General features: G+C 39.1%; 1 protein-coding gene across 2 annotated transcripts; it reads right to left on the reverse strand.

The window, feature by feature from the left end:
* Positions 1-15,065: 15,065 nt before the first annotated feature.
* Positions 15,066-21,213, reverse strand: LOC114321647 (BTB/POZ domain-containing protein At1g03010). 2 transcript variants are annotated; one of them, XM_028268834.2, is made up of 4 exons: positions 20,516-21,213; positions 19,256-19,322; positions 17,693-18,880; positions 15,066-15,742 (listed from the first exon to the last, which is right to left on the reverse strand). In XM_028268834.2, exons 1-4 carry the CDS (start codon positions 20,605-20,607, stop codon positions 15,200-15,202), a joined length of 1,890 nt encoding a protein of 629 aa, XP_028124635.2. In that variant the 5' UTR covers positions 20,608-21,213; the 3' UTR covers positions 15,066-15,199. The 2 variants fall into 2 exon arrangements, with proteins under 2 accessions (XP_028124635.2, XP_028124634.2); XM_028268833.2 differs by lacking the exon at positions 20,516-21,213 and adding an exon at positions 19,402-19,491.
* Positions 21,214-21,584: the final 371 nt, after the last annotated feature.

A 21,584-nucleotide genomic window follows, 5' to 3' on the forward strand; every position in this document is an offset into this window, starting at 1 on the left:
AATTGGAGTTAGCACAGTTAGCATCTCCTATTTGTGTGGTATCGCCTTTGGGTGGTGAGTTGATTCTGAAACAGGGTGTTAGAGGATGTGATATAGAGGTCGTCGACTATAGGCTTCCTTTTCCGTTTGTTGTCATGCCCATGAAGGGTTTTGATGTTATTTTGGGTATGGACTGGCTATCGTCATACCGGGCTGTTATTGATTGCTACCGCCAGAGGGTTACGTTATGTACCTTGAGCGGGGAGTGGTTCCATTTCTTGGGAGACCGGGTTGGTAGTGTTTTGCCACCGGGGTATGATTCGCGAGGGCGAAGTGAACTTAGTAGTCTACTTGCTAGCTTTGAGAGTGGTGAGACCCAGCATGTATTGCCGAGGGTGGTTGGTGAGTATTCGGATGTCTTTCCCAAAGATCTTGTTAGTTTGCCACCTCACCGAGAGATAGAGTTCTCTATTGATTTAGTGCCCGGCACGGCGCCGATTTCTATGGCACCTTACCGTTTTGCTCCAGCAGAGTTGGTTGAGTTGAAAGTTCAGCTCCAGGAATTGCTCGATAAGGGCTTTGTTCGCCCTAGTGTTTCACCGTGGGGAGCACCGGCCCTCTTTGTTAAAAAGAAAGATGGTGCCTTGAGATTATGTATTGACTATCGGAAGTTGAATCGGGCTACGGTTAAGAATAAGTATCCTATGCCCCGTATAGATGATTTGTTTGACCAGTTGAAGGGTTCCCGTTGTTTCTCTAAGGTAGACTTGAGATCGGGTTACCACCAGTTGAGGGTCAGGGATGAGGATATTCCGAAAACGGCATTCCGTACGCGGTATGGCCATTATGAGTTTCTGGTGATGCCATTTGGGCTTACCAATGCATCGGCAGTCTTTATGGACTTGATGAACCGGATTTTCCGGGAGTTCTTAGACCGATTTGTGGTCGTCTTCGTGGACGGCATCCTTATCTATTCGTCTTCAGAGGAGGAGCACGAGGAACACTTGAGAGTGGTGCTTGAGTTGCTTAGAGCCCATAGGCTGTATGCCAAGTTTGGGAAGTGTGAGTTCTGGCTGAGGGAAGTTAAATTCTTAGGCCACGTGGTATCCGGGGAAGGGGTGTCTGTTGATACATCCAAGGTTGAGGCAGTGCAGGATTGGGCACAGCCTAAGAGTGTGTTTGAGATCCGCAGTTTTCTGGGATTGGCTGGGTATTACCGTCGGTTTGTGAAAGATTTCTCCAGGTTAGCGTCACCGTTGACTAGACTGACTCGAAAGGGAGTCAAGTTTGTGTGGAGTGAGACTTGTGAAAAGTCGTTCCAAGAGTTGAAAGTTAGATTGACCACCGCTCCGGTGTTGATTATTCCGGAGAGAGGGTTGGGTTATGCGGTTTATTGTGATGCCTCACGAGAGGGTTTGGGTTGTGTGTTGATGCAAGAAGGGAAAGTGGTAGCTTATGGCTCACGTCAGTTGAAAATACACGAGAAGAATTACCCCACACACGACCTAGAGTTAGCAGCAGTGATCTTTGCCTTGAAAATCTGGAGGCACTACCTTTATGGTGAGAAGTTCGAGGTATTCTCGGATCATAAGAGTTTGAAGTATCTGTTTACACAGAGAGACTTGAATTTGAGGCAGAGGAGGTGGATGGAGTTCATCGAGGACTATGATTTTGAGTTGCACTATCATCCGGGAAAGGCCAATGTTGTGGCCGATGCCCTTAGTAGGAAATCCATTAGTGATGTTGCTAGTATAGCCATCCGGGAATGGGAGATGTTGGGAGCACTTGGCGAGTTTGATTTGCTACTGGGCGAATCTGTTGAGGCTGCGGCCTTGTTTTCTGTTGTTGTGCAGCCTACACTTGTGATTAGAGTGTTAGAGGCACAGAGAGGTGACTTTGAGGTAGAATCTCTCCGAGAGAAGATCTCCAGTGGGAAAGTTGAGAAGGGTTTGACGGTGTATCCCGACCTGAGTGTGAGATACCGAGACCGTTTGTTTGTACCGGAGTCTTGCCGAGAGGAAGTACTCCGAGAGTTTCACCATTCGCGCCTTGCGGTGCATCCGGGAGGTACTAAGATGTATCAAGATTTGGGTCGCCAATTTTGGTGGCGGGGTATGAAGAGAGATGTGGCTGTTTTCGTATCGAAATGTCTTACTTGCCAGCAAGTGAAGGCCGAGCATCAGAGGCCAGCGGGTTTGTTGCAACCCTTGCCTATTGCCGAGTGGAAGTGGGAGCATGTCACTATGGACTTCGTTGTAGGTCTTCCGAGGACTCAACGGGGTAATGATGCTATTTGGGTGGTTGTAGACCGGTTGACTAAGTCGGCGCACTTCATTCCTATGCGCGTGAGAGATTCGGTAGATCATCTTGCCGACTTGTATATTCGGGACGTAGTGAGATTGCACGGGGTCCCAGTGACGATCGTCTCAGATAGAGATCCTCGTTTTACTGCTAGGTTGTGGCAGAGTTTGCAGAGTGCCTTGGGCACTAAGTTGACCTTTAGTACGGCTTATCATCCTCAGACTGACGGGCAGTCCGAGCGTACTATTCAGATCCTCGAGGATATGCTTCGGGGTTGTGTCCTTGATTTTAGTGGGACGTGGGAGAGGCACTTGCCCTTGGTAGAGTTTGCCTACAATAACAGCTTTCAGTCTAGCATCGGTATGGCACCGTTTGAGGCCTTGTATGGCCGACCGTGTAGGTCTCCAGTTTGTTGGGCCGAGGTGGGTGATGCACCTTTGTTGGGTCCGGAGTTGGTTAGGGAGACGACGGAGAAAGTTGAGCTTATCCGTAGGAGGCTTGTTACAGCCCAGAGTCGGCAGAAATCTTATGCTGACCGTAGGAGGAGGCCTTTGGCGTTTGAGGTAGATGATCATGTCTTTCTGAAGATATCACCTAGGCGAGGTCTGATGAGGTTTGGGAAGAGTGGGAAGTTATCCCCTCGGTTTATTGGTCCTTTTGAGATCCTTGAGAGGATTGGTGAGGTTGCTTATCGGTTAGCCTTACCGCCGCAGTTGTCCGGAGTGCATGACGTGTTTCATGTGAGTATGCTTCGGAAGTATGAGCCAGATCCATCACATGTATTGGATTGGACTGATTTAGAGGTAGATGAGGATGCCTCGTATGAGGAGAGACCGGTTCGGGTCTTGGATAGGCGGGATCAGGTCCTGCGTGGCAAGACCATTCCTTTGGTGAAAGTCTTGTGGAAACATCACGGAGTGGAGGAAGCCACTTGGGAACGTGAGTTGGAAGTCCGAGAGAAATATCCGGACTTGTTTGTTGATATGTAATCTTGTATTTAAATTTTACATTTTGTTGAACTTAAAAGCTTTTATATATGTCTTAAGTTGTGAAACATTGAAAATGTTTTGATTATTGGAAGTATGTTTGGAACTTGCCTCATATGGAAGTTGAATGTGACACTATCTGTGTTGAATATATTGTTGAAATTGGAAAGATAGTGCATAATGTTGATGCATGTTGAAAATACATATGTTGTTTACATATTGTGATATGTCTCTTGTTAAAGGGATGGGATGACCGGTAATGGGTCGAATTGTTGAATGTTAAAATGTAACATTGTTTAAAATGGAGGAAAACTTGTTTTTGAAAACTTGTGTTTAATTTCGGGGACGAAATTCTTTAAGGGGGGGAGGTTATAGCGATCCCGGGTTTACCCTTGTTGTATAGTGATCCGGACATGTGTCCGTGGATGTTGGTAGTTGATTATTATTTTGTTTACATCCTTTTTACAACGTATTTGAGTTATAGGATGTGTTGGGCGGATTTGTTTCAGGTTGGTTGAGTTTAGAAACCAAAACTAGTTGCCCAGATTTTTTGCCTGTACGCTCGAGCGGAGGTGTTGGCGCTCGAGCGGGTAATACACCCATCCAGTATTTGTTGTGCAGTGTTGTACGCTCGAGCGTGGAGTTGGCCGCTCGAGCGGATCTGTGTGAGTGGCCGCTCGAGCGTAGGGTTGGGAGCTCGAGCGGAGGCCTGGTTCTGCAAAAGTGCTGGGCGAGTGCATTCTGCGCTCGAGCGGGAGGTTGGCCGCTCGAGCGGAAGTCTGTGAGTGGCCGCTCGAGCGGGGTGTTTTACGCTCGAGCGGAGCCCTGGGTTAAAGTCCCGAATTTGTGACTCTTCAAATCCCTTTTTCACTTTCTCTTCTCTCTCTTACTTTTCCAAAATCACCATTGTTGAGCCTCTCACTCTAGACTCTACCTTCTCTCTTGGTTTTGATCTAGTAGGAGTGATTTACTCACCTTTGGCCTTTACAAAAAGGTTGTTGATCGTCGAGGGCTTCATTTTAATCTGAAAATCTCGGGTTTTGGAGCACGTTGAGTTTTGTCGTCTTCTCCTTTGGGACTCCGAATTTGAGGTAGGGATATCCTACTCCTCTCTATGGGTTTTGTCTTTAAATTTTGGTATTTTGAGATGTTGGGCTTGGTTTGGTAATTTTGTGAAAGTTTGGGGCTTTTGTGTAATTTTACAAAAGTTGGGGTTTTATTCATAATAAACCTAGATGCATGTTTGGCATGGAGAAATGGAATTGATGTTGAATCATTGATGAAAATGGGACCTAAGGGTTGAAATGGTAATTATGGAAAATGGCCTAATTACATTGTTTAATTAATTGGGATAATTAATTGTGAGAAATGGGGAAATGAAATGTTGATTGAATATCCATTTGTGCATTTATTTTCTGTTTAGAAGTAACTGCTTTGGGCTATCGGTGGAGGATAGTCGTGATTGTTGTAGACAATGCATGATGATTAGGTAAACTGAAACTAATCAATGAAATGTGTCATGGAACTTGACGGTTGATAGAATACATTAACTGTATGTATTGGGTGATTGTATATAGAACCAATGTGTTTATATACGTTAAGTGTAGAGGAGGAGATAGGGGATGTACTCCGCGGTTTAGGGGAAGATAGGGGATGTACCTCTAAACCGGATAAGTATTGGGAGAAGATAGGGGATGAACTCCGTAGACACAGCTCATATGCTTGTCTAGAGAAGTGAAGATAGAGCTCATATGCTTATCTTTGTGAAGTGTGGATACAGCTTATATGCTTATCTGTGAATGTGGGATATTGTTGTTATACATATCTGTTGAGAATGTGGATATAGCTTGTATGCTTATCTGAATGTGAGATATAGTTTTTATACATATCTGTGGAAATGTTGATAGAGCTAGCATGCTTATCTGTTGAAAAAGGGAAAATGAAAGGTAACTTAGACTCATAAGTTGTAAGACATAAATATGTGATTTATGTGATTGTATCAGTGATGACCATCTATCAATTGCTAATATTTTAGTCATTGTCCATGGTTGGTTTAGTGTATTTCTACTGGGCTGTGGCTCACCCTATATGGGAATATCATTTTCAGGTGCAGGAAGCATGCCACCTCCAAGGACATAGCTGGGAGGCTAATGGCGAACATACTTTTGTCGCTTAACTTTTGATGTATTACATGTAACTTCAAGCCTAGGGCTTATTGTGTAAACAAGTTAGTACTCTTTTGTTGTAACCAAGTGTTAACTTGGAAAGCTGTAAGCCTGTAGGGCATTTTGTTATGATGTTAACATGTAATACTTATGTAATGGAGCTCTAATGAATAAAAGAATGTGGTTAGTTTATATGCAAATGCTTGCCTTATTTGATGGGTTTAATGTTATATATTTGAGGGCGTTACACAGACCAGCAAGAAGCCTACAACAGTGCCATCTCAAAGCACTTAATAAAGTAAAACAAAATCGAATGATAGAGGATGTAGCAAAAAAATTGTATCTTTAACTGAGCAAACTCATATTTGTTTGTACAACTATCCCAGAGAAGTAGACAAGATGAAGGTACAAAAATTATCAAGTATAATTTGACGAATTGGAAAAGTCAACACCCTAGGCTACATTACAAATGCAGTATGTGTTGGGGACTTGAATATGAAATAAGATAAATCACATTTGCAAAGTAACTGAAAAACTCTAGGACTGAAGCTAAAGAAAGTGCCCCAATAGGGATTTAGCCAAAACTCGATCACAATTCAAGGTAGTGCCTCCAACCATGCTTTTAACCATCTTAGTTTTCATGCATATGACCACCAGACCCAGCACTCATGCATACAACCACCAGCACTCATGCTTTTAACCATCTTAACTGGCACAAATTGATAAATGGTTCAAATAATGGCAGAGTCAGTGATGGCAGAGTCAATAATATGCCTCCACATCTACTTCCAATCACACTCTAGCCAAAAACAGTTAACAAAAACAATGATAGACAACATATTTTACACATACACTGGACATGGTACCTATCATTATTAAAAATTACAGGCAAGAAACACCTAGGCAGAGGCAATTATTGACCACAAACACAAAAGAAGTAGCAAAGATAGTAACTTCTGTAACAGAATTGTGGGTGAATAAATATAGATGGAAAACAATGCTTTATTTCTTAAAACAGAAATCGATCATGTAACGCCCTCAAACTAATAGATAGAACCCATCTCATTAGACAAGCATTTATATATATATAAGATCCGCATTCTTCAATTCATCAGAGTATTTCTTTACAAAGTATTACATGTTAATAACAAAAGCAAATGCCCTGCGGGCTTACAGCTTTCCAAGTTAACACTTGGTTACAAAAAAAAGAGTACTAACTCAATTACACATTAAGCCCTTGGCTTGAATTTACATGTAATACATCAAAAGGAATTAAGACAACAAAAGTCTGTCCGCCTCTAGCCTCCCAAGCTATGTCCTTGGAGGTGGCATGCTACATGTACCTGAAAATGATGTTCCCATATAGGGTGAGCCACAGCCCAGTAGAAATACACTAAACCAAATATGAACAGTGACTAAAAGATTAGCAGTTGATAGATGGCCAACACTGATACTTTCACTCATAACACTTTACAGCTTCATGACATACAAGTCCATGTTACAGTCCATTTTCCAATTCCTTTCAATTCTCAATTTATAACCATGGCTCAAAACCTGGCCAAACAACTTATATGAGACAGTAACTCATATTAAACACTTTCCCATTTCATAATAAATAAGCATACTAGCTATATCACGCACACCAACAGATAAGCATACAAGCTATATCATCACTTCCATAGATATGCATAAGAGCACTATCACACTTCCAAGGACAAGCATATGAGCTGTGTCAACACATTACTAGATAAGCATATGAGCTCTATCTATGGAGTCCATCCCCTATCTTCTCCCAACAACATCCGGTTTAGAGGTCCATCCCCTATCTTCCCCTAAACCGTGGAGTACATCCCCTATCTCCTCCAACACAACACAATGCATATAAACAATAATTATACACATCATCGCACAATACATAAATTTAATGTATTCTTTCAACCGTCATACTCAATGACACATTCCAGTGATTAGTTTCAGTTTGCCTAATCATCATGCATTATCTACAACAATCAAGACTATCCTCCACTGATAGCCCAAAGCAGTTATTTCTATACAGAAAATAAATGCAACAATGGATATATAATCAACATTTCAACTAGGTGAGTGATAAATGATCCAACCACACCCTTTAATCCCATACCTTTCCAAATCAATTCCTTATTTCTCATAATTAATTATACGAATTAATTAGCCAATGTAATTAGGGCATTTTCCATAATTAACATTACAACCCTCAGGTTCCATTTTCATTAATGTTTCAACATTAATTTCACTTTTCCATACCAAACATGCATTTAGGTTTTATATAAATAAAAACCCCAACTTTTGTAAAATTACACAAAGGCCCAAACTCTCTCAAAATTACCCAACAACCCCCAACATATTGAAATGAAAAAATTTAAAGACAAAGCTCATAAAGAGGAGTAGGATATCCCTACCTCGAAGTTAGAGCTCGGATGAAGAAGAGACCAAAACCAAAGTGCTCCAAAGACCAAGATTTTCGGATCAAAACGACGCCCTTGACGATCAACACAACTTTTACAAAGGCCGAAGAGAAGGAGGACACTCTAACTAGATCAAACCCTAGAGAGAAGGGAGTTTTTAGAGAGAGAAGCTCTCAAATGGCTTTTTCGGAAAAGTATGAGAGAGAAAGAATGAGAAAAAGTGATTTAAAACTGTCCCTCAGCCAACTGATATACGACATTCCCGCTCGAGCGGAAAACACAACGCTCGAGCGTCAAGAACAAAAACTAGGTCCGCTCGAGCGCAAAAAGGCCCGCTCAAGCACCAAGACACAAGAATAAAGCACATCCGCTCGAGCGCAAAGACCAGTCCGCTCAAGCGTAGATTTCCCCCTCCCAGAACTTACACCGAAAGGTATTATCCGCTCGAGCGCCAGAGTACCCGCTCGAGGGCCACCACTCGAGCGTAAAGAAACCCGCTCGAGCGTAACAATCACACGTGCAGAAGTTTTGCAAGGACACGAAAAACTGGGAGTGTGTAATCCCCGCTCGAGTGGACCGCCTAAAAACTGGGCAACAAGGAATTGGAACCAAGGCCTAACCAACCTGTAACAACCCTGCCCAAAACATCTTAAAACTCAATCAAGCAGAATTAAAGGACGACAACAAGATAGATACAACTACCAACTTCATGGAACAAAGTCCGGAACACAACAGAATAGTAAAGGGACAACCGGGATCGCTATAGATCAAAATAATCTCAGATAAATTATTGAAATTAATGTGTCATTATACCTAAGAGACATACAATGCAAATTTAATTACAAAAGGTTTTTCAGTATCAATCTTCAGAATTGCTTCTATTATGACATATCCTGCCTCAATTTCCATTTAAAAAAACAAAGTCCTTGCCTGAATGTCGAATCAAAGATATGCAAATGTCATCGTTCACCGTTCCCTCTCTGAGATGAATCACTACGAGGAATCACCGAGCTGAAGAGGAATCGAGAGAGAGAACTTTGTATTGATAAACCCCCATATGTTAATGTTCAATCATCATATATTTTGCTGAAATTCTAAGCATATAAATCCAGCAGATACATGCATTATAAACCCCCAAAACAAAACAAAACAAAAATTCAAATGAAAAATACCCATTAAAGCAATGGATTAAAAAGGATATAATTGAAAAGAAAAAAAAAGCACCTTTCTTGGCATGAAGAAGATTCCGACCCATTAAAGATTTACCCCCAAATATATCATCTGCATTACTATTAGAGAAATCGAGCCGGTGCAGACGGTGGCGACGGTGGAGCTTCTAAATCGAAATCAAAATCGCTCTGAATCTCAAAGATGAATCTGTGAGAATAATAAGGGTTTAGAGAGGGTTGAGAGAGAAGTGAGATTTGAAGGCGTAAGGATTCAAAATAAGGGTTTACAAAATTATTCTCAGATTCAAAATAAGCTTCGAAATTGTATCGATTATTCTTTCTCAATTTCGAAGCTTATTTTGAATCTGAGAATAGATTTCGAAATCGAAATCGAGACAGAGAACTTCAATTAGGGCTACAGCGAGAGATGAAGCAGAAAGAGAGAAACGAGAGAGAGAGTGAGTGAGAGATTAGGGCTACAAAATGTATTATATTTGATATTCACCCGCTCGCCCATTTAAGAGAGGCAGAGAGATAGGGCATTCGAAGGCGTTTTGATTTTAAAACGCCTTTGGTTATTGAAACGGTGCCGTTTTGATTTTTTAAAAAAAGTGACCTTTAAAAAATGTCGTTAAATATTACAGACAGGAGTGAAATGCAAACATGGTCTGCTTGAAGATATCATGAAACCCTATTTTGCAAAGAACGTATGCTCTACTAATACTTGTCCAACAATACTGTCTTATTCACAGGATTGCTATAACACTCTTGCCAAGCATGCCCCCTTGTCCTTTCCCTAGGTCAAATGCCAAAACTGCTTATAATTTAAAAAAGAAAAAAGGAAAAAAAGAAGAAAAAGAGATTTACCATTTGAAACTCACTACAACAAGTTATATTTTAAAATTTTAATTTTGTCATAAACTCAATCGTGTATCGCTCAACTCATTTGACATGTCATTGTGAGTGAATTATAAATTTTTAACATTTATGATCAATAAGGAAATTGGAGTTTTATGCTTCTAGACTAGTTGAAGGGGAAGGGGAAGGGGGGGATGGTTAGGGAATCCGACCACATTAATTCTACTAGGAATGCTCCTAACTAATCTTGTTTGATTTCTAAGCAAGTAGGGACTTTTTCTTATCACATTTCAAAAGAATTGTTATGGTTGATCAATCCCGTCTGTCATTTCTATCAAATAAAAAATTAAAAAAATAATAAAAAAAAAACTCTTTGCATAATCAACTCTTCATTTGCTCCTTATTATTTGATATTAGAAAAATGATATATATAAGTCCACTTTCTAAACCCAATGACGTGTAAATAAGGGATCAGGGGTCCTTGCTGTGCTCAAAAGCACAGCAGTGACTGTGGTGCCTCTGTTTGAGGTGTATTATGGTCTTATTTTTATGATCTAAACCGTTCATATTGTAGGCTTTGTTGAGTACTTCATGACTACCAAAAATCATATTAATCGGATATCAATAACTATATGATCGAATAGCATATTGTTTATGCTATTTCTTAAAAGAAAAACTTATTATTTATTTTTTTTGGTTATCGATCATGTAGTTGTTGATATCCGATTAAGATGATTTTTGGTAGGCATGAAGTACTCAACAAACCTTACAAAATAACGGTTTGGATAATAAAAATAAGACCATAATACACCTCAAACGGAGGCACCACAGTCACTGCTGTGCTTTGAGCACAGCAGTGACCCCTTTTCCGTAAATAAGATGATTGGTTGATAATTAGAGAAGATTGGAGAAAGAGTATTGATTTAAATATTATAATTATTTGTCACATCATTAAGTTTGAAAAGTAAAGCTAATTTGAATAGCAATACTCTTGATATTATCATAGTAAGAACCTTAGGATGATGTGGAAAAGGATAAGACTTTATCCAATTTATATTCACTTTGAAGAAGTCATGGCACCAAAAAAATTGTAAGGTTACTGAAGTTAGGGGACTTACACGTACGTCCTAATAAATGGATAGGTCATGTGAGAATTAATGACATTTTCATAAATAAAAAAAACTATTAAAAACGTCAGTAATTGTTAATTTCCAGTGACAATTTAAAATTTTGTCATTAAAAATGTTATTAGAGCATCTCCAACTGTTCACCAAATCTGAGTAAAAAAAAGACCATTTTCTCAATCTGATACAGACTACTCCAATGGTTGTCATCAAAGCAGGGGTCGACCGGCCGGTCGACCGGCTAGTGTATTTTTTTTTTACCTCTTTGAACCTTTTGACCTGTTTGAACCAACATATTTGCAAGGAAACCAGTCGACCAGTTGGTCAACCGGCTGGTTGACCGGTTGGTCTCCCCCAACGGTCACGCACAGTAAATTGGTGAAATCTTCCCCCTGTTCTCACTTTGATGAAAAATTTGGTGAATTCTCGTTTTGATACCAATTTGATGAAACCATTAGAGCTGCAAAAAGTGACTTTTTCACCAAATTTCAAATTTGATGCAAGGTTTGGTGAAGCGTTGGAGATGGTCTTAATTGTAAGTTTTAGCAACGATTTAACAAAATATCACAAAAAAATCACTAATTTTTAACTTTCAATGACAGTTTGAAATATTCTTCATGGAAAAACGTCATTAATTGTAAGTTTTAACGACAATTCATAAAAACTTTGGCAAAAAAAAAAAGTCATCAATTGTCAATTTTTAACATGTGCCAAAAAAAAATATTACAAAAAATTATTTTTTGCGAGCACTTTACTAAGACTTATTTTCAATAGGACTTAATGATAATTAAATTCAACTTTTAAGACCTATTGATAATTTATCCCAGAATTCATGGGTAGCATTCTATTGTGCTTTCAATAGCATTTTATTGTAAAAATACATTTACTACAGTTAAGTTGTTAAGTTTTAGAAACTCATCATGATTTTCTAAATGATTTTCTTCTTCTTAAAACATGGGATTTGGACAGAAAAAAAGATAAAATTGTAAGAACTTAAATTATAGACATTTTTTTTTTTTTTGTAAATTATACCGGGTGGACATTTTATCCTTTCTAATCAAATAACTAATTTAAAGAGACATTAATAATATTGTGCAATGTGAAATTATCATATTTCTTATATCTGTTGATGATAAGCTTTTAAAGATTTAATTGTAAGTTCCTCATTTGGCAACAAAATTTTAGCTATATATATATATATTTCCTTTAATGATTTAGGAAAAAAAATATTTGTCAAGATTACGTACTTTTTTTCGTTTATGGACTAAAAGGCCAATTTTTTTTAAAATAAAATAAAATAAAATAAAACTCACCTCAGTATGTTGGAGATGCAATGACCAAATGCCCCTCACATAAATTTACCAACTAACTATTGGCAACCTCTCCGAAGAACCTACTCCACAGTTTAACACAAACAATAGACCTGTTGATCTTGAAATTCAAATTAGATCACAACTTTGCTACTCGGCCTTAGATAGCTTTTTATTTTTTATTTTTAAATATAATTATATCTTTAGATTTTAGATTTGCGCAATAAATATTATTAAATATGCGTTAATATATATTTTTATTTTCAAAATAAAATTTTAAAATAATATGTATTTAGCCATTTAAAATAAATTGATAAAAATGAGCCGAGTATCCCATGAATTAGGACATAAATCAACGCAATTATTTAAAGTGATACGGGCTAAGGAATGAACTTGTTTGAAGAGCATTGAATCAATGCCAAAAATTCCATAAAATTGCAAGTGAAAATAAAGAATCATGTCACCTCAAGAACGTTTCGGTGAAGCTCTAAACAGACAAGTATATATTTTTTTACCTACAATAGGGGAGTATATGAAGGGGGGGGAGGGAAGAAGAAAATAATAGTATGTGACAAAAAATAAACTTAAATAAACTAAAAATTACCTCACTAAGACTATTTAGATCATAAATTTTAGTAAAAATTCTAAAATATATATATATATATATATATATATATAATGTAATGATATTTTATTCACATTTACCTACCTTTTCATTCTCCATTCCAATCAAATTAATTAACCAAACACAGTTCATAAAAATTTAATTTTTTTAAAAAACAAAACCAAACTAGAATAATATATGAACCCCAGGCATCCAATTGTAGCACAACTGCACACATACCATAGAAGAACTTCATAACAAGTAACTAATCACCTTTAAGTTCGTTCTTAAGTCCGTTATTAAAAAGTAAGGATATGAACACGTAACACAATACAAATATGATACGGATACATTGATAAGATAATTCTCAAAAAATACAAGACACGACACGTGAGGGACATGCACAAAATATATAATTTTATATATTTCTTATATGTCATATATATGAATATATTATTCTAAAATAATAAATAAATACAATATAATACTAATTTCTATAAATTGATATTATTTTTCTTTTACCATTGTATTCTAAGTTATTTTGTTCAAACCTATAATTAATTTTTTGTGTATCTAATCAATGGACACGTGTGTCCTCAACGTATCTAAAAAGTTTCCGTGTATAAATTATTTTCAAAAAAATAGGATGCGCTTGGATTAGTGTCGAACACGTGTCAAGAAAGTGTTTGACAAGTGTCGATGTCCAACACAGACACGCCACTCTTTTAGAAATGTCATACTTTTTAGGTCAATTCAGTTTTTTGGCTTAAAAGATGTCATCAAAAATCATTGGTCAAAAAAAAGTCAAGTTAACAAAGCACATCTATATTTAAAAACAGTGGTGATTCATCCCCCTAAAACTAGAAATCTAATTAAGCTCTAGTGACGTGAAAAATCAAAAAAACAAAAAAGAAGAGCACAAGGCCAAAACATTATATCAAATGGGTTCACACACGCATTAGAACTATTAGAACTCATTTTCTAGTGCTCCCAAATATTTTCCATTTAAAAAACTTCTCATTTTAATTTTTCTTGTTCAAACAAGGCAATCCGAGCAAGTGTCTTATCCAATAATCCACTAGTACGATCAAGTTCAGCCTTAAAGTCGCTCAGTTTGAATAGTTATCTAATAATATTACACTCATCACATTTCTATACCATATTATGTTTCAATATCTTACTTATCAACACACTATAATCATTGTACATTACTCCATTAATATTTCTAACCAAAAACGACTGTGCATGTTAATACACTAAATGCTTGATTTAAGAATGCTTAAATATTCTGCCTCTTACAAACACTTCTTATAATCTTATATTTTATAAATGTCACATCATACAAGTAAATAAGAATCATACAAGTAAATAAGAATCGGTGTTCAAACTCACCAATTCTTCATCAAATTCAAATTTGATAAATAAAAAGTTAAAAGTGAACTCCAATCTTTTCATGAAAACTTGTATCAAATTAAGAGAGAAGTGAAAATTTTCACCAAATTTTAAACAGTCATCTTTAATTTGATAAAAATTTAAAAAGCGGCAGGATTAGCAACGATTTTCTTTTATAAAAAATAATTAAAATACAGTAGGTTATTTAAAATAAGTTTGATAATTCTCCAAAAAATGACAATAAATTACAAATAAAATGAAAAAATACGACGGAGAGTAAGAATTAAAGCATTCGACAAGTCTAAAGATCGAAGTTTTAACAAAAATTTCACTCAGATATGATGAAAAAGGAAGTAAGGATCAGAGATGCTCTAATAAAAATATAGATATTTTTTTAAGGTTAATTACCAATTAGTCCTATTGATTAAGTGGATAAATATTTACATAGGCAACTGAAGATCTATCTCTAATACCATGTTAAAGCATCCAACTGAAAATCAATTGACAATGAGAGTGAAGAGGCCCTTGCATATTAACCAAATTTGGGTGGATTAGATTGGCAATGTGCGATTATGTCTAACACGGTCGGTCAATACCAAGCTCGGCCAATGCTTCGGGTCGATCAATGCCTCACTTGGTCGATCAAGGCTTCCTGCAACATCTTCCTCCCAAGTGTTGCCATTAATCATATTCCTAACCTTTAGAATACAAATTACAAAGTTTGATTTGAGTGTTTTCTTTCAAAGACTCCATTAGATAAAAGGGGAGAAAAAGTGCAAAGAATAAATCTCACTGAACACAACACTGCTTAATTCACAATAACATTAAAAGTGTTTTCTTTCTTGTACGCACATGTTTGATCATGAATCATGATACAGAATGACGCCTTCGCTTCTGAAACAAAAGCCGAGTTTCTGAATTAGCCTTACCACCTATCGGCTTCATATCTTTAATTCGAAACAGGGCATTTAACTTGCTCAACTTCTTCGTAAATGACCTGAATAACTTGTTAGCAGGATGTGATTTCACAATAAGCTCCTGTTTCATCGAAACATGGTCTTTTTCCAAGTCAGTCAGTCTCATCCTCATTCTTGCAACTTCCAGCTTGAGTTCTCTGTTCTCTCTTCTCACCGAAGCGTAGTTGTCTCTTGGTGAGATGCATCCACTTCCTGCTCCGCTACCTGAACGTTGAGGGAATTGGCCGTTGACAGAGCCAAAGAACAATTGATTGTGACCGCCATTCATTGCATTGCGAAGCCTGATTTGCTCAAAGTATAACACTTGGACTGCCATCTGCACTGGCAGCCTTTCATTCTGTGCTGCATGACTGCAGGCTTCTTGAGATAGTTTTTGGCAATCGATGGTTTTGCAAAGTCTATAACGCTCAGAGTCCTTCATGTTCGGATGAACCTGTCAGTGGAAGCACACACAAAACACGATAGTGTTTAAAGCCTTGAAAAATCCAGACATAAAAATATGTGTTTGGTAACGTTTACGTTTTCAGTTTATATTTACAAAAATTTTATAAACTGATTTTTGTTTATTTTTTGTTTATTTTTAGAAAAACATAAACTACAAACGCGTTTGGTAATTGACAAAATGTTTAAAAAAAAATTAAAATATAAAAAAGAGTGAGAAATGACAAGTGGTGGCAAGTGGCGACGGAAGACGATGGTGGAAAGTGGTGACGGTGGGTGGTGGTGGTGGTGGTGGTGGTGGTGGTGGTAGCGGCGGGTGGTGGTGGCAGGTGGGTGGTGGATGGCGCGTGGTGGTGGGTGGTGGCGGGTGAGTGGTGGTGGCGGGTGGTGGTGGTGGTGGTGGTGGTGGTGGTGGGTGGGTGGGTGACGGTGGCAGGTGGTGGTTGGTAGCGGGTGGGTGGTGGTAGGTGGTGGCGGGTAGGTGATGGGTGGTGGGAGGTGATGGTGTGTGGGTGGGTGACGGTGGCGGGTGGTGAGTAGTAGCGTGTGGGTGGTGGTGGTAGTGGTGGTGGCAGTGGTGGGTGGTGGTGGCAGGTGGGTGGCGGATGGCGGGTGGTGGTGGGTGGGTGGGTGACGGTGGTGGGTGGTAGGTAGTAGCGAGTGGGTCGTGGTGGTGGTGGTGGCAGGTGGGTGGTGGGTGATGGTGGTGGTGGTGGTGGTGGTGGTGGTGGTGGTGGCGGGTGGGTGGCAGGTGGCTGGTGGTGGTAGGTGGCTGGTGGCGGCTGGTAGTAGATGGTGGTGGCAGGTAGGTGGTGAGTGGTGGCGGCAAGTAGGTGGCGGTTGGTAGTGGCGGGCGGTGGATGGTAGTGGTGGGTGGTGGCAGGTGGTGGTGGTGGTGGTGATGGTGGTGGCGGGTGGTGGTGGTGGGTGGTAGTGGCATGTGGGTGGCGGATGGCGGGTGGTGGGTGGTGACGGTGGGTGGATGGGTGACGGTGGCGGGTGGTGAGTGGTAGCATGTGGATGGTGGTGGTGGTGGTGGTGGCGGGTGGTGGGTGGTGGTGGCAGGTGGGTGGCGGATGGCGGATAGTGGGTGGTGGTGGCGGGTGGTGGTGGTGGGTGAGTGGGTAACGGTGGCAGGTGGTAGGTGGTACCAAGTAGGTAGTGGTGGTGGTGGTGGGTGGGTGATGGTGGCAGGTGGGTGGCGGGTGGGTGGTGGGTAATGGTGGTGGTGGTGGTGGTGGTAGTGGTCGTGGCGGGTGGGTGGCAGGTGGCTGGTGGTGGTGGGTGGTAGCAAGTAGGTGGTGAGTGGTGGCGGCAAGTAGGTGACGGGTGGTGGTGGCGGGCGGTGGATGGTAGTGGTGGCAGGTGGATGGCAGGTAGGTGGTGGGTGGTGGTGGTGGTGGTGGTGGTGGTGGTGGTGGCGGTGGCGGTGGCGGCGAGTGGGTAGCAGGTGGGTGGTGGGTTGTGAGTGGTGGTGGCGAGTGGTGGGTGGTGGTGGCAGTTGGGTGGTGAGTGGTGGTGGCAGGTGGTGGTGAGTGGTGGTGGCAGGTGGTGGTGGTGGTGGGGGGTGGGTGGTGGTGGTGGGGGGTGGGTGGTGGTGGCGGAAGACAGTGGTGAAAAATGGTGGCAGGTGATGGCTAGTGTTGGGTGGAAAAAAAAAAAAAAAACTCAAAACTCAAAACGGAAACACATTTTTTGTGTTTTTATTTTTTGGCCAAATTTATAAACTGAGACCACTGATTTATAAATCAAAAATTTTACCAAACAAGTTTTTATTTGAGTTTTTTAAATTTTTGTAAATATAAACAGAAAACTAAAAACGTAATTGTTACAAAACGGCACCATAGAAATCATATGTGTTTTTCCATCTGTGCGAAAGGCTGCAAACGAGCCGAGTTTTGGCATTTGCAGCTCTATTTGTCAGAGAGAAAGGGTTGCTCACCTTGAGAAAGATATCCACAGCTCTGTATAATCCATCATTCACTATACGGGCATGGTCTGGGAGTAATTCTGCCAATGCTATGAACTTCGATGGCATCAAGTTTGAATCGAGTGCAACTTCTGCAAGATAATTGTCCAACAGTTTAGATACCTTCAGGATTGAGCTCTGCTTGGGAGATCCAGGGCTGTCAAAGTCGTATACCATTTCACTTTCATCCCTCAAGTGATTATCCTCATCATCATCCTCATCCAAGTTCAAGAAAATGGAGAAAATCCTCAGGATTGAATCTGTATCATACATTGGGCTGTGATTGTTTCCATGAGAATTTGCAGGAATGAGTATGTCCTCAAGAATTGCTTGATCCAATTGCAAACCAATCCTCCTCTCTAAATCAGATCTGCATGAAGTAGATGCTGATGCCGCTATTGCAGACTTCAACAAACTAGAAAGAAATGCCATGGGAACAGTACTCTTTCTTGACTGTGTTGGCAATAAACCGATTATAACTTCGATGATGGCTCTTTGTTTCTTCTGCATTTCCAAGTCCAAGAAAACCCCTTTAACCAATTGTGGATCCCTAACCGCAACGAGTCCCTGAAGAGAATTGTGGGCATAATTTATCAAAATCCTGCTGATTATATCCTGTTTCAGACCCTTACTTTTTACTGCAGATACAACGCGCTGGAAGAAGTCAAGATTAAGCACGGTGAGTGATTTTCCCCACCAGTCTGGGGGTGTTTCTGTTTCGGGTTTTGAAGGAAAGTTGTACTCTAGCTTGGACAAGCCAGATGTGAGTTGCTCTTTACATGCATTACTTGCAATGGCATTGATAATCCTGTTGACAAGGTTGATATCTTCCGCTATGGGTAGGAGTGATTCGCAGCAGTGAAGAACTGATATCAAGTTTGATGTGTTTGGAAGTATGTTCTCCTTCAGATATGCTTCAGTTCGCGTTTCTAGGTTTTTCTCAGCAAAATCTTCTGTCATTTCCAGGAAATGAGCCGCACAACGTAGCATTGCAACGTTTGATGGAGTAATTTCGGTGTTTACTCCGTAACAGAACTTTGCAGCTAGCTCAAATGCCTCTGGTCCACCCGGTACAGCTGACAGATTTATACGCGATACTATTGAATCTTTTGCTTCCAACAACAGTTTTCGTATTCTTCCACTCCGAGAAACTAGAGGGAACTGCAAAAGAATCCTGATCATATTATAAAAGTTCCTTTTCATATTTTTCATTTACTTTCTTGTAACATTGTATGGTTATTATTTTGTGTTAGCCTTTTTAAATAAGATTTCACTGTCATCAACTTTTTTTTTATGTAAAATTTCACCTCTGTTCCTCCATTACAAACCATAATGTTCAAGCAAAATTTCTTATTTTGTTCCAGCCAAAATATTGCTGAATTTTCAAATTCTCAAATTGAAAATTGTTTGATTCCTCAAAAAACTGATGTGGGATACTTGGATTAAATCTTGATTTTAAAAGGATTTTATGGCACTTTAAGCTATTGATTTACACAAAAGGTGAAATTTCTCACTATTGCAGTACATTCGCCTTACCTTGTGAAGCGCAAAACTTGCTGTTCCAACTTCAATTGAAAGATCGCTGGAAACATCAGATATCGGCCTGCAAGATACAAGACATGCTAAAATTAGCATCATAGAGACGGGTAAAATCAAGAATGAAGAAAGAAAACTGCGCATACATAATTGTTAGTTAAAAATCTTGGTTTCTTCTTTACATCTTCTCACCATGTTTGAACCTATGATATAAATTTGTTCCAAAGTGGTTTCAATTCATATACAGTGATCCATTTGGATCCTATGTTCGACATGGAGGACCCCAGTTGAAAGCAAAAGCTCAATTATAAAAAGGGAGTGGGACTTCACAAGCAGTACTTTTAGCAGATAAGGCCAAATTTAACCCAATGGTTCGGAAACCTGCAATGAAGATTGCAAGGCTGGTTGCATTCAGGAAACAATTTGATTTGGCTGTTTCGCTTACTTTCATGGGTATGCTGGGACCCTTCATTTCAATCAGAAAACGTGTCTGTTTGTCTGTTTGCAATTTTTTAGTCTATTTCACGTAAAAAATGTCATACTCAAGCATCTATTATATGACTCCTTCGTACGCTTGAGGGCCTCTGGATAGGGGTGAGATGCAAAAATTATTGATAGATGGATACTAAAACCTGATCAGAGCATTAATGGGTGTGTGTTGAAATAAGGACATTTAACATCACGGCCTCGTGGGGGTGCTTTTTAAGCACAAGAGATTTGTTGACACATATTCGACAAGTCGTATTCAATCTTGAAAACTAGGTGTGATTTTGCTACCTACTGTCAAATTCGGAGGATTGGACACGATGAAGATTGCTTACAGTTATGAAATGAATTCAGTAACCTATTTTACGATACTAAAAAGCCATTTCAAATTTAAAGTTGTTGTGTTTTTTCTTCTTTTTTTTTCAGTAGTGAAAGTGGAAAAAACAACTTTTGGGCTGAATGAATAATAGAAGTTGAAGAAGATGCTTGGTGGAATCTCTGCTTTCTTGCACAAGACCAAATCAAGCTTTAATTCTGTAAAATTTTCAACTACTTAATTCTATTCAACCTCAAATTTTCCAAAAGTAGAGTATAAACCAGACCCAACCCATCACTGATTTTCAAAATAAAAAATAAAAAATCAAGATTTATGTTAAAATGCAGAATTAGAGGCTGTAAAAACCAGATTTAATCGTACTTGGTTCAAAACTACCTAATTTTTGTGAAACATAGTACTAGTTTAGTGTGTGGAACAGAGAAGGAGAAGAAGATTACCATTCAGTGACATGCCTTGTACTCGAACTCGGCCGAAAAGACCTCTTCCCTGAGATGCTTGGCTTCAATTCACCAACAGTCACAACTCCCATCTCTTCAGAACCTGACAAAATTCAGCCTTTAGCCACTCTTTCCAAAACTTAACAGAATTAACTCTTTCAAGATCCCCAAACTGTGAACTCGTTTGCTCTGCTGCCACTTTGTTGAAGAACCCTTTTCTCTCTCTCTCTCTCTCTCGAATGTGGGAAAGAAAGAGAAAGCTGGAGTGAGGAGAAAGACACATGAACCCATGCAGGATTAAAGGGTAGAGAGAGATACTTTTAATGAGTGTTTATAATTTGATTAAGATAAAGTCAAGAAAATGTAGCCATGGTGGCACTTTTCGGTGAAAGGTGTGGTGGGTAGTGTCTTTTTTCACAATGTTTTTTTTATTTTTGTTTTTGTTTTTGTTTTTTGAGAAAGAGAGGGAGAGAGATCGCAGCATTTCTGAAGGGTTGCAGGGCTTTTGGGGTCTGTAATGATAGCTGAGTGAAAGCTACCCACATAAAAAGATTGGTTTTTAATAAACTCTATATTATGTGTAAAGCTAATTAAAGTGGAAATTAAGGATATGAGTTGGATTACATGTTATAATAATGAGAACCACAATACAATTAAGTTAAAAACTATATAAATAAGTGGGGAAGGGGCTGCTGAAATTAAAAATACATATATATGTATATTGTTACAGTACTATTAACACAAAACTAATGTGAGCATATATATTGTTACAGTACTATTAACACAAAACTAATGTGAGCATATGGAGGAGTTTTCTATGTTCCACTCTTTCCTATTTCCCTGTTTCAAACATTCTTTTTGTCATAAGATTTATCTCTGTAATTTCGATCTTGTGATAGAAAAGGTGTTTGGGACTAAAGAAAAGAGAATGGGACTGAGAATCCGGTTTTCTTTCTCACTATCCCTATCTCAAACACTCTTTTTCTCTCATGGAGACTTCAACTGTAAGAGTATTAATGACATTTTGTATTTCATTTGTGATCAAAATTCTCTATAGTAGTTTTATTAT

This window comes from Camellia sinensis, chromosome 14 (assembly GCF_055761805.1).
Source record: "Camellia sinensis isolate YWXY chromosome 14, ASM5576180v1, whole genome shotgun sequence".
Classification (NCBI taxonomy): domain Eukaryota; kingdom Viridiplantae; phylum Streptophyta; class Magnoliopsida; order Ericales; family Theaceae; genus Camellia; species Camellia sinensis.

Bases quoted from the DNA above. Each gene is read 5' to 3' on its own strand.
- LOC114321647 (XM_028268834.2), bottom strand. From the start codon at position 20,607: ATGGGAGTTGTGACTGTTGGTGAATTGAAGCCAAGCATCTCAGGGAAG. The intron at 19,323-20,515 runs GTAATCTTCTTC...TGTATCTTGCAG, and splicing joins ACAAGGCATGTCACTGAATG to GCCGATATCTGATGTTTCCA. The intron at 15,743-17,692 runs GTGAGCAACCCT...TTCCACTGACAG, and splicing joins CTGTGGATATCTTTCTCAAG to GTTCATCCGAACATGAAGGA.